The sequence below is a fragment of the Pelecanus crispus genome, chromosome 10 (genome assembly GCF_030463565.1).
Source record: "Pelecanus crispus isolate bPelCri1 chromosome 10, bPelCri1.pri, whole genome shotgun sequence".
Classification (NCBI taxonomy): Eukaryota; Metazoa; Chordata; class Aves; order Pelecaniformes; family Pelecanidae; genus Pelecanus; species Pelecanus crispus.
The window spans coordinates 9,899,856-9,912,947 of record NC_134652.1 but is presented as its reverse complement, the minus strand read 5'-3'; the positions used below and the strand labels follow the sequence as shown (position 1 = coordinate 9,912,947).

The 13,092-nt window shown below is 44.8% G+C and overlaps 1 protein-coding gene across 1 annotated transcript in view; it reads left to right on the top strand.

The window, feature by feature from the left end:
- The first annotated feature begins 3,823 nt into the window (after positions 1-3,823).
- The window catches only part of FHIP2A (FHF complex subunit HOOK interacting protein 2A), a 32,200-nt gene continuing 22,931 nt past the window's right edge, over positions 3,824-13,092 (top strand). The window contains exons 1-2 of the mRNA XM_075717635.1: positions 3,824-3,905; positions 11,960-12,038. Coding sequence (XP_075573750.1) covers positions 3,861-3,905; positions 11,960-12,038 — 124 coding nt within the window. The 5' untranslated portion in view covers positions 3,824-3,860. The remainder of the gene's footprint in view (positions 3,906-11,959; positions 12,039-13,092) is intronic.

Sequence of the window (13,092 nt, the reverse complement as noted above, 5' to 3'; positions counted from 1 at the left end):
ACATCAATCTCACTGTATGCTCTTCGGTATCCAATGCACAGAATGCTTGCTTTCTGTAATAAAGCCCGGAATCAGAAAGGTATGAAGATTATTTTAAACATCTCTCTAGCCTTCCTCAAAAGCAGGGATCATGCTGAGCCACTAACACGTCTTTCTTTATTTCATCCAAGTAGTCACTTAAAACGTAGATGTCAATCTGGTCATTATAAACATAATAAATTCCTGCGCAGAATATAAACAGCTATTACACATAGCTCTACTAGCATGTTTTCATTCTGGGGTACAAAAATGTACCTTCCAAATCCTCAACCTCTCTGAAGCAAAAGTCAAGACTGCAGGAAGTTCTTCTGTACTGTAGACAAATACATCCATTAGAGACTGGCCTGCTGCCATCAATCTAAATAGCACAGAGATTTTCAGATAGAAAGACTAGCACATTATCTCACTGTCTCACCCCATTTAAATTGATTTAATCTAGACAATGTCATTAATTTGTAAGAAGGAAAAAAGTTAGCTACCAAAAGCTCTATCAATTAAAACAGCTTTGCTTTCAAGCTGTGTCTTAACTCACATTCAAGCAAAACACTAACTCACTGCATGTGCCACCCAAAAAAACTACCTTGCCAAAAAAAAAAAAAAAAAACCCCAAACCAGCAGAGCTCTCCTCTCAAGAATATTAAAATAAGTAGCAATGCTTGTGTTTATTTCAGTGGAAACAACATCAAGCATGAGCAGGTGAAGATGTATTGTTGCATATGACATGACTTTGGTAGCCTGTCCATAACTGGGTCATCTCCAGTTTAATCATCTCCAATGAGAACAAGAAGTATCCAAACAGAATGTAACTTGAGCTGAGTTCTTTTGCACTGACATTGGTGAAATAATTTTTCCATTAGTTTCCAGTGATTTGCATTACTACTGGTCTGCCAGTATTTATCTAATACTCCAAGCAGTGAGAAATACCTCCATATACTTGAGAAATTTGAGACTACTTTAAAAGGGCATAAAACCCCCCATATGTAGATTTGCAACACATATATGCACCACAGACTGGATTCTGCAGTATGACTACAAATTCAAGCTCAATATATTGGTAAGTAAATGCAGGGTTATTTGCAGAGACTCAATTTGTTTAATAGGCTTAGGGATAGTCATATAATTGTGATATTTTCTTTGTTTCCTTTACTGCAAGGCATTTCGTATTGAGGAGTCCTAATAAGAAGTCACTTTTACAACCAAAGCCTGAATTCCAACCACAGTGAAATGTTCTGCTCAAAAAAAATGTTTTTATATATATCAGGCACTCCTAGAATAATAAGAGGCCCTCAAGCATTAGAAAAGCTTTACCTTACGATCTGTGAAGAGGTGACTTATGATTTCATAAATTGTGAAGTACACTTAGGAATACTCTCACTGTTATAAAACTGTCTCCTTTTATGTCTTCATGATGCCTTATTGTTTCTTTATTCATTCTGCTGCTCAGAGATGGGAAGACCCAGGCACACCCAAAAGACATTTTTACAAAAACAAATGGATTGCGAAGAGCATTTTAAATTACCATGTTCTCCTAGACACCTTAATCAAGCATGTGTGCCTTAAATCCACAGTTTCTTCAGAAATGATGCAGGCTCCAAAATGGTATCTATGGCGAGAGAATGGGAAGATCCTCATTAACATGGCAAACACCCTCACTTTGATGGGAGAAAAGCTGTACCGCTGCTCAGCCTACTTAGTGACAACATGTTTGCATTCAAACCTAGAACTCATCATTTGGGTTTTTTTAACGAAAGCAATACAAACCTGCAATACAAACCATATAAGCAGGCTGGATGTAGCCCCTGAACTGTAATTATAATATAAAAAAACCTAATAGAAATAAAAGTAAGTATCTACATATTAAAATATACATAAATATTAATAATCTGGATGCATTGCAAAACTATAGTAGACACCACTTAAATTCATCTGAAGAAGGGTTTGCCTCCAAGAGCACACTTTAAAAGTCTACTAGAAATTTTTATGCTAAATCACAGAAGACGCACCTTCCAAATGCAGCGTCCATCCAGTTAATAATTACCTAAACGCAGAGATGGTACATATGTTTCATCACATGAACACCCACATAGAAAATTTACATTTCCTAAGAGCATCTCTAGAATGTAACTCGATGAACCCACAATAAGCAGATTTTTTTTTAAAACACAATTACCTTTTAAATTCATGTTGTTATTTGATATGTCTGGATTTTGAGAAGGAAATAGCTAGCTCTGCTCCTTAGCCACTTCAGCAAAGGTGTCCACATACAACTAGTATGTACTTCCATACAGTACTTGAACTGTAGCTCTCCATGCCTGCAAAGCATGGAGGTAGTAACAACAATCAGTCCAGCAGAATCATTAGTAAGACTTCATCACAAGATCAACAGTCATAGTCAGACTTCCCAGATGACACAATTTAGAACACAGCAGTTAAATAGTAGTTTTGTCCTGTCTTTTGATTTGCCTCTCTCTGCTCGCCTCTAGCATGTGAGGGAGTTGGTGTTCGTTCATCTCCAAAAATTAATGAGGAAGTTTTTCTCCATTTGGTACTACAGGTTCTCTTCCCTTTCCCATACTGGTCTGCCACCTTCCCAACATTTCACTCTGCTCCCACAGTGCCAAATCAATCCTGTTGCCCTACCTCCATTTGCCCAGCGCCCAAACACTACCCCATGAATTGGAGCCGTTCCCAAAACATCACACCGCCCAGCAGCTACCTCTATAACCTCCGCTCACCCCACCTTACCTCTGCTTTTCCTGTGGCACGGAAAAACGGCAGGGATGGTATTTGGCTTGGAGGTGAAATAAAGCCCTCTCCGTCTCCTGCAAAGCTCTGGGGATAAAAACCAGCAGTGAAACAGGTGACGTGCGCTGCCACGAGCCCTCTCGCACACCGCAAGGCCCAGGAGGACCGAGTCAGGCAGGGCCGTGCCAGGGCCGCCACCGGCCTCTCGCCCAGCAGCAGCGAGCTGTCGCTGACCTTCACCGACCTTCTGAGCTTCGCACCCTTACGCTGCTTTGCGGAGCCGGGCGTTTCGTTGTCTCCCTCGGGCCCTCAGTCCCCGCAGACGGTGGCGGATCCCAAGCGCCCCACAGACAGCACGCCCGGCCTTCAGCCACCCAGCCAGGGCCGCTGCCCGCCCGCGCCACCCCGGCCCTCACCAAGCAGGGCGGCGGGTGAAGACCCGGAGACCTCCCTCGGGGCCCGACGGCAGGCCTCTGGCCGCGGGGGCGGGGGGGTGGACGCCCCCCTCCCCTCGCCCCCCTGCCCGGGGGCTGGCTCGGGGCAGCCTGAGCCCGCTCCCACCCCGGCTGCGCCCCGCGCTGCCCGCACCCCGGGCCCGGCAGAGGGGCCCTGCCCTGGGCGGGCCCGGCACCAGCGGCCCGCTTCCATCGACGGTGCCAGCGGCACGGCCGGCGGCGGCCCCGCCCGGGCGGGAGGACGGCGCTCTCGGCTGCCCGGGCGCACGGAGCGGGCCGGGCTGGGCCGAGCCGGGTTGGGCCGGGCCGGGTTGGGCCGGGCCAGGCTGCACCGAGCCGGGCCGGGCCTCCCCGCGGCGCGGCTGTGGCTGCGTGCGGGGGGTGGCGGCCCCTGCAGGCCGCGCCGGGGCGGACACCCGGAGCCTCGGCAGCCGGCGCCGCAGCCCGGCGGTGTCAGTGCCACGGTGTCCGCCGGGCAGCGAGAGGCAGAGCCGGCGCCCGCCCGCCCGCCCGATCCCCGCGGCCAGGCCCCCGCATGCAGCCCTCACCCTGGAGCGGCGGCGGCGGATCGAGGAGCTCTCGCGGTCCTCCCGGCAGCGGCTGCTCCAGTCGCGGGACAGGATGTTCTCCAAGTTCACCTCCATCCTGCAGCACGCCGTGGAGGCGGTAAGGCCGCCGGCGGGCCGGGCCACGCCGCGCCGGGGATGCGGGCCGGGCCTAGCCGCCGAGCGGGCCCCGCGGGGAGGAGCGGCGGAGGGCGGGGGGCTCGGCCCGCTCCGCTCCCGAGGCGCGGCGCCCCTTCCCCGCCGCCCCGCCGGGGCCTGCTGCCGGGGCAGGGCTGGCGGCGAGGGGCCGCGCCGAGCCGGCACATCCGCCGGCAGCCGCGGCCCGGCCGGTCCCGGCTCGCCCCAGCCGCGGGGCAGGGAGGCGGAGGCCGAGGTGCCGGGCGGGCCCCGCGGGGTGCCCGGGCAGGGAGCGAACGGCCCCAGCGCGGGCCGCGGCCGGCCGGGAGCCGGGGGTGCCGGGAGGGGAGGGAGCGGCTGCTGCCCGGGGCTCCGCGGCGGGCCCGGGCGGCCCCGGCACGGCCCCCTCGGCCGCGGGCGCCGGTGGCGGGCCCTCCCGCTAGGCCCCGGTGCCCGGCCCCGCCGTGCCGGCTGCTTGCTGCGAAACAAATGAGAAAGGAGGTGAATTCAGGAAGCTCCTCCGCATTTCCTTCTTGTCGTGGCCAGCAGACGACAGTCGCCGTCTCCGGTGCTTTTGTGTGAGGTTGTCACTTCCAAACGCACGTTTTCAGCCCTGGGTTCTGTTTTTTAAACTGGGTCGGGTGGAAAGGGAGGCCGAGGGGCCCGGGGGCTGCGTGCGTTCAGGCAGCTGCCATCATGGAGCCTCGCACATCCGTGCCCGGCGCCGCGCTGGGGAGCGGGAAGCAGCAGGGCCTATTTCTGAGCTGCCATTGCTCCAGGCCGCGTTTCGCTGCCTGTTTGCCAGGACTGGTTTGCTGTCTACACGATTGATTGTTGTTTGCTTTTCGGTGGGGTGGGGTCCTCACAATGTCGCTGGCTTTCAGCCCCTTTCTCAGGAAGCCAGGACACCTACCAGACTGAGTTTGAAGAGGTCCATCTTTGGTTAGCTGCTAAAAACTGGCAGTGAAATACTGCTGGAAGTGAAGGCGGAAAGTGTTGAAGGAAAATGGTTCAAATGGTTGAAAAAAGAGCCTGCATGCCAAATCCTGGCTCACGTGAGGGACGCCCTTTGTGCATTAATGTATGCCTCAATGCTGCAAATCTTAAGCATATGCTTGACTTTATGTGTGCCGGCAGTTCTGCACACGTTAGCAGGACTATTCAGCTTTTAAAGTTAAGCATGTATGTATTAATTGCAGGTTCCTAGTTTGCTCTTTTAGTGGTAGAGTGGCAATTGGAAAGAAATGTTTTAAATAGTGACTTATTTGAAAACTCTATGACCATGAATGAGTGCCTTCAATAGACAGTACTTTCATTGGAGGAGAAACAGAAATTGGTGGCTGCCTGACTAAAGAAATCTTGTTATGGTGAGCTGTGCCACATTTTGAATAAGAGTGGATGGCTGAGAGATGTAGGAGTGGAGGAGAAGTTACTCTTTCAGGCCTACCGATTCAAGTTATCTAGCAAAAGTTATTCCTAGAAGGTTTACATTATTGATGTGTACCACAAATAAACAAAAAAACTGCATTTATTTGAGATCCATACAAAACTAGAAAAAATGAATGAGTTAAATGGAAGAGGGGAAAAGTAGAGATAGTAGGGACTGGAAGATCTTTTTTAATTTAAAAAAACCCACCAAAAACCAGAAACAGATTGATAACATCATTTTGCAAGTGACTGCTATCAAACAACACGCTGTATGTCCTTGCTCAACTCTGGTGTCCCTTTTAGAATTGCCTCATGCTGCTAACACCGCTGTGATGGATCTCCTTATAATAAATACTGCACTAAATTGCATTTACAGGGTTGTGACAAATACCTGGCACCACAGCCTGGGAATGAAACATAGAATCACAAAAGCAAGAGGATGTTAAGAATGTTTCTTACTTTAGCTAGGAAGTTTGACCTAGTAGTAATTCAAACGCAGAACTGAGAAATAGAAACTTTTAACCAGTTTTGGGGCTGTATGTGACCTTAGATAATTGTTTCATTCTCTCTTTAACTAAAGTATGTGGGCTACTTAGCTTTGCTACTCTGAAAATGAAAATGGTGTAAATCTTAAATATTAGATAAGTCTACCTCAATGCTGCCTGGTGTTTTCAGAATCTAGAGAATCCAGACATCATTTTTACGTGCTGTTGCTGCAGAGCAAGTATAGCTTGTGCAGCCTCAAGCAGACTCTGTTTCAGCCCTGAGTATCAGCAACAGAACCAGTAACTAAGATATAAATTCTTAAAGGTTTTGGGTGCCTGCCTCCTGGAGGAATGGAGTTGCAGCTGAAGAGTTTTCAGCTGAGCTGGACACTTAAATACACTTGAAGTGCCTAGGCATAGCTTTCAGTGGTAGGACTACTTTAAATCAGAATTGTTCGGGTAGCCTTTCTCCTGGGTCGTTTCTCCTGCACATCACTTGTATCATGCTGCTGTCCTGCCTCAGGGCCGCAGGCCTGCCGACTTTAGAGACATGCATTTAAATAGTGAGAGTTCCTGTGTTATTAGATAATTGTTGTTATCTTACCCTTAGTATGCCATCTCTCTGAACTATGACGAGGAGTTCCAAAGGTTGGCAGTCTAATACACCTAGGAGTATTTGCCTTTCCCTTGTGAGTGTACCGCTCTTTAATTGACTGCCTTCATGACAGTGCTGTGATGAGGCAAACGTAAGGGACCAGTTGCTTTTTATTAAGATTTTTTCTTGTCTTGAATAACTCAAAACTTTCAGTCTTTTCTGCCTACATTGTCCAAGTGTGTGAAATCATATTCCTGATTTTCATTACAACTGAATCCTAGTTTTTGCCACCTCTTAGCATATGTCAATCCTGCCAGTATTTTAGATATTTTTGCCCTTTCTGGATTTCTCTGCAGCATCCAGGTGAGCAAGCACCACTGTGGTGGTGTCCTGACAGAGCATCCTTAAATTGGCTTGGGTGGGTTGGTGAGAATGGTGGAGGGGACTGCAGTCTTTGTTCTGTTACCTTACTTCAGGGCCCAATAGAAATGTTGTTGCTTTATGGGGTTAATATCACTGAATCTCTGACAGTTTGTATATGGCTTCTCCCCAAGATGTGTTCTCTTTGCTATGCATTTCTGATATACTTTTATCCCAAATGGATTCCAGGAGTGCTACGTTCCCAGCAACATAAAAAATGTAGTGTACAGTAACGAAGCAGCAAGTTAGACTTACTTTCTCTCTTATCTTGTGCTCTTTACTCATGTTTCCCTAGACAAAATAGCTTGTCTGTAAAGCGGTCACTTGGTGTTCAAAGGACTTTTGTTTCTGTTTGATTTGGGCTTTCAGGAGATGTTTCATCTTAATAGTGAACTCAAAAGGATGGTTTTGAGCTGTGTGCCTTGAGCAGGAACAATATGATTTTGGTTGTTTTGAATTTTGCAATTTGCTGTCAGACAAGATTATTTGTATCACTCTCTTGGTATCTGGGAGTCAATTTAGATTTTGGTGTCTGCTGCACGTTTTTGGGACCCCTCTCTACCAACCTATTATTCCGCTGTATGTCTTAAACTGGTACCTTAACGTGCTCTCAAGTAGCTTCTTTTCTGTTCATGTTTTGAGGCAAAACTGAGCTTTGAAAGAGACTGAGTCACTTGCTACAGGTACTGCTCCAAAATCATTAACTGCATAACTGCTCAGAACAAGATATATTCTTCTTGAACCCGCTTTGTTTGATGTAGTGACCTCACATTACTGATTGTTCTAATACTGTGCTGCTATTAACAAATTAGGATGACAGAATGTAACGCATGGCTTGCAAGCACGTGCAGTCTTAAAAAATGAAAATACTTGGATACTTGAAAACAGTGGCCATTATAAACTCTGTTCATTCACCAGCTGAAGAAATAAAGTAAACCTTCAAGCATTAGTCCTTTTTCAGATTTTCCCTCGGGGCAAACCTTCACACTAGTAAAGTAGCAAGATCAAAGAAAAACATGGAGTGACTGTTTTCCTTGTTTCAGTGCATTCAGTGTGCACGCACTTCCCCTTTGTTTCTCTTTGGCCCAGTTTCCGCTTTCTTTTTCTGACCAGACAGTACCTGTTATTCTTTTATACAGTTTTTTTGGGTTTTTTTTTTTTTTACTTTGTGAACTTGTCCAAAAGACATTGCAGTTTATCACCATCTTTGGTTGTTTGCGTTCTTTTCAGTATTGAATTGCACTTCTGAAAAGCATACATGAAAAATGTGACAATAATTTTTAAATACACAAAGGAATTGCTGTTAAATACTGAATATTTATAGGTTTCTTTGCTGTTGACATTATTTTTTTTCCCTGCCTGAACAGAGATTCTATATACTTTTGAAAGCTACGTGGAATTGTATTTTGGACAGATTTTATAATGAGCAGACTATAATTCTGGTCAAAGATCTATAGTTCTCCTGAGAACAGCACTTTTCCTGGAAGGAATGGGGTTTGATCATTAATAACAACGTATTGTCACCAGAATGATAAGGCAGCATGTGTTAAGTTCGGCTCGTAAATGAGAACACTCACTCGCTCACTCCCAGGAAGCTCGACTGCTGGAGTTGGGGACCAGATGGAAGAGCTAATCAATGTCTGCTCAAATGGGCTGGTTTTTAGTAGTGTGCAGTGAGTTTTGGCTATTTGATATACCAACACCCACACTGCAGTCTTTAAGATGTTGGGTTTTTTTTCCCACCAAAGGAGGAGAACTTTACTTTGAGATTAGGAATCGATAGCTCAAAATTAGTAAGAACGCATGTAATTACATCAAAATTAATTAATACAACTGCAAGAAATAACTGCACTTCTAAGGTAATTCCTTCAAATTAGACAAATAGCAGGAATTAATGGCCTTCACAATGAATTTTGTTTTGCTTCACAGTCTTTATACAAGTATGGGTACTTGTACAAAAGAGTGATTACTCATATTGGCAACTGTAACATGGATTTCATCTCAGCTGGTAGCTAATAATTCATCCTAAAATAGAAACTACAACTTCACCCTAGGATTACCTGTCCTAGTAGGGTTAAAGCATGTCAACCAAGTGTTTGGGAGCTTACATTTTTCTAATGCTTTCCAGTGCTGGGCTTTGTTTGTCGATAAGCTGGTATCTGAGTCTTGGTCTTTACCTTGATTTTGTGTCTGAATAACTAAGTTATGAGGGTTAGGGTTGGTTTTCATTTTTTGTCAGTAAAACACTTCTCTCAGAATAATACATAGCACTGCTGGAGTTACATCTCGGTTAAATATTCCCTGGAATAGCTGTGCTGTAAAAAGCAGATTTATACTAGGTCCATCTGCAGTAGGAAGAAGAATTTCGGGGTGGGAGTATTTGGGGGTGGGGATACTTTAACTGAACAAGTAAAGAAATACAATTTTTCTATATTGTTAAGAGTTGTTGAGTCTGGTAGCCCAATGCAGGTGAAGCTGCCACAGCTCTGTATCATCAGGTCCAATTGGTGGCAAGGTTGGTTGTATATTCCTAATAGGTGTGCATGTACACACAAGCGTAGGTGCACACACATGCTAATGGTATCTCTGTTTGGTATCTCTGTCTTGCAGTCCTTGATCAGAGAAGACGCTGTGAAATCACTGAGTATTTTAATTAAAAAGGGCAGGACCTGTCCCTGAATTACCTTTTCACCTCTGAGAGGAGTCCCTGGAGGCGTTTGTTGAGAGGGAGAATGTCTGTATCCACAGTTCACTTCCGCGCTGGATAAATTATTGACAGTGCTGAGAAGTGAAATCCTTTTCCTGGCACTGCTCAGGGGCACTAAATTCATCTCGAGGCAGATGAGGCTAGAAGAAGTGGAGAGAAAAATCACATCAGTCAAGGATAAATCTTTAATGTTATCCATCATGTGTTACTTTGGAAATAGAGTGGTCTGAAAGGCCTGGTATTTCTCGAAGTGGTCTCTGTGCCATTCTTCAGCCGCAGTTGAGTTTTTCAGTATAGTTTTATTACAGAAAGATGCAAAATGATCATTATATTGCTTGAAATACGCATCTACAGCAGCAAGCGTGACATACAAAGCATGCTACAAAATATCGTGTGCTCAGTCTTCAGCTTGTTTGGTTATTCTTCTGAATTTCAATGACCTAGTAAACTTCGTACTAAACTAGTTTTGTCCAGTGTTCGATGTCCTGATATTTATTCTGTGGTAGCTGGTGTGCTAAAGTGCTATTCTCAGTGCCCAGCCATGGAAACGTGGAAGACTTAATGAGTCCACAGACTGTCAGGGAATGGGTAAGCAATGTAAGTTTGATTTCCTGGTTGCCATTTGTGAGGGCACATTTCCACACAGGATGCAGGCATAGATAGTTACCAAGCACCACTACTTTTTTAAAGTCTTGCATTTCAAAGTCCTGTGTGCAAAGAGTCATTAACAATTAGCATTCCACTTTCTTATCGCAGCAGGGCATGCTGTTCATATACTGGGCTGTATGTCTTTACCAAGATAAATTTAAGTGTCATTAAATCAAGGAAAAGACAAGACTGATGTGGAAAACTTCCAAGACTTTTTCAAAAAGGCTAACACTACCCAGTGAAGAGTATACAGATGTTTGAGCCCTGTGCTTCTGTTTGTCCAAGAGCTGAGGCAGCTCAGCACTTCTTAGGGCATGCGAGGAGACACTAGAGGCATTCAGGGTTGTTAATCTCAAATGTGGTGCCTGTAGCTTCTGGGGGGAAAACTTCTTTCACTGTGAGGCTGACTGAGCCCTGTCACAGGTTCCTGAAGACGTTGTGGAAATCTCCATCCTTTAGGATATTCAGAAGCCATCTGGACATGGTCCTGGGCAACCGGCTCTAGGTAGCCATGCTTGAGCAGGGGGGTTGGACCAGATGACCCCCAGAGGTCCCTTCCAACCTCAGCCACGCTGTGGTCCTGTGAAGGACTGGACTCCACAGCTTGTCTGCGTGGTTCAACTCCTTATCCTTACAAACTGTTCACAACAACTTAGATATGGGATTCTTTCTGTTTGCCCACAGGCCTCATTGCTACCATCATGTCAAGTGATAATCCTTCATTTCAGGATTGCCTATAAAAGAATGACTCGAGGACTTGATTGTCAAAGAAGAGCCTCAAGCAAGTAGGATTAGGCCTCGGTAACAACAGACCCTCATATGATCTGTTGAGCGGGGGGGCTTTTCCCTATAGGATTCCTGATTTTACCAGCTCTGAACATTTTATATTGTGGTCACAAATTCAGTCTTTGCCTGAAGTCTCACTTTGGAGAGCAGAGTGGTAAAATGATCGCAGTCTTTTTTTTCACGTGCTGCCTGTGGTTTAGCAGTTGTTTGTGGCTGTGGTGTAATGGGCTGCGGGGCACGCAGTTCTCAAGCTCGGTGAGGAAGGAGCAGTACTGATGTTGAATGGGTGGGAGGCTCTGTTTCGTTCTTGCAGCATGTTATTCCTGGATGCCAGTCACACCCAACCAGCCATCCCAAATTCCTCCAGAAAAGAAGAAACTTCCTTTTCTTTCAGAAATTAAATAAGCAATGTATTTATTAAAAAAATGAACAACCCGTCAAGCTCTGGGGATGGGCCTGATGTACAAAAAAAGTGGAACAAAGATCTTTTAAAAGTTGTGGTTAACAGGAAAAAAGGCATGGCAAAAACTGTATGAAGCAGCTAATTGGTATTTTTAATGGAGCAGAGGGAGAGAGGAGAACAGAGCATACAGAAAGGGGAGATGGCATCAAGAGCAGGTGTAAAAGAACATGATTTTTTCCCTACAGGACAAAACTCTGAGATCTATGCAATTCAAACCTACGTTTCTAGTGTTGCTTTGCTGTATGAGCAGTTGCTTTTGTTGCTTCAAATAGATTGGTCATAGAGACATCAGTATGATGTTCACAAGCTAGGCAGTATGACATGGGGCTCATGCCATGATTAATGTATGTAGTCCTTGTTAAAGGTAAAAGAGCACAGAATAAGAATTGTGGCACCAGTCTGCAGCAGTTTACTTTCAAGTGTGAGATAAAATTCAATTTAATCTCTGAGGAAATATGTTTATTTCATTCCTAACTGTTTTTTGTTTGGGTTTTTTTCCCCATAGCTCGCACCTTCCCTTCCATTACAAGAAGATTTCGTTTACCATTGGAAAGCAATCACACATTACTACATAGAGACGTCAGGTAAAAGAAGAAAACATTCTGGTTTTGTCTTTTTGTTGTGAAAACTAGAATTCCTCATTTCAGTGTTGTTAAAAAGTAAAGATTAAGAAATACTAAAATGAGTCATGTCTGTTATCAAAATACCAACAATAATAATTAATAATTAAAAATACTGTGTACCTCCATTCATCCCTGAAAAAGTAGGCATGAAAAACAATCAAGGGAGGGTCTTCTTTCCTGAGTACCATGTAGAGAATTGTACCTTTTCATGTCTGACCCAATTTCTGTCTTCACATATTCTGTTTAATCTAAACAGACAACTACAGAAATGTAGTCCCTGCTGTTAACCTTTTTATTGTTTTGCATCAGGGATTTTCTAGTTCTTGACAAGATTTTAACAGAAGTAATTTTGTGGTCATAGATTTTACCAGACATATCTGAATTTTGTGTGCTCAGTATTAGGTATTTTTTCTTTCGCATCTTGTCTCCATGAAAGGTATTTTGATAGATTTCGAGCACATTTTGTTAAAACTTATCCAGACCTTATTCTGCTCTTTTAAAAAGTGGGTATTCTGATGAAATATGGCTGTAGTTGCTTTTTCTTAAAGTTTTCCCTGGTTTCTTACAACAGTTATGTAACATTTAAATTTTTAATTTCTGGTCCTAGTTATTAAACTGTTAAGTTTTAAAAGTGAATGTTACCATGGTTTCCTCAGGCTTATTAGTTCTGCATTTCTGCTAGAGTAGCTATTGAATCTCTGTTTGTGTCTGGGACTGGTGATCTTGTTTATATCAATATTTACTCTCACAAGCTGAAACTCGACCCTTGGTTCTAAATACCCACCTTTTGGAATGCCATGTGATGCTTCCTAAGGTAGAAAGGACAGGGTGGTAGGGGAAAACTGACACCTGGGATTATACAGTACAGAATAAAAGCTGACCTCTCTCCCAGACTTTCAAAAGTCTTGTGAAAAACAAGTTTCACTCAGTGGATATATTTCTGTCCTCTGCAGTGGGAGCAGAATTATGCCTAGGAAACTCAAGCAAAACACTCTAGGCTAACTAGAGGTTGTGG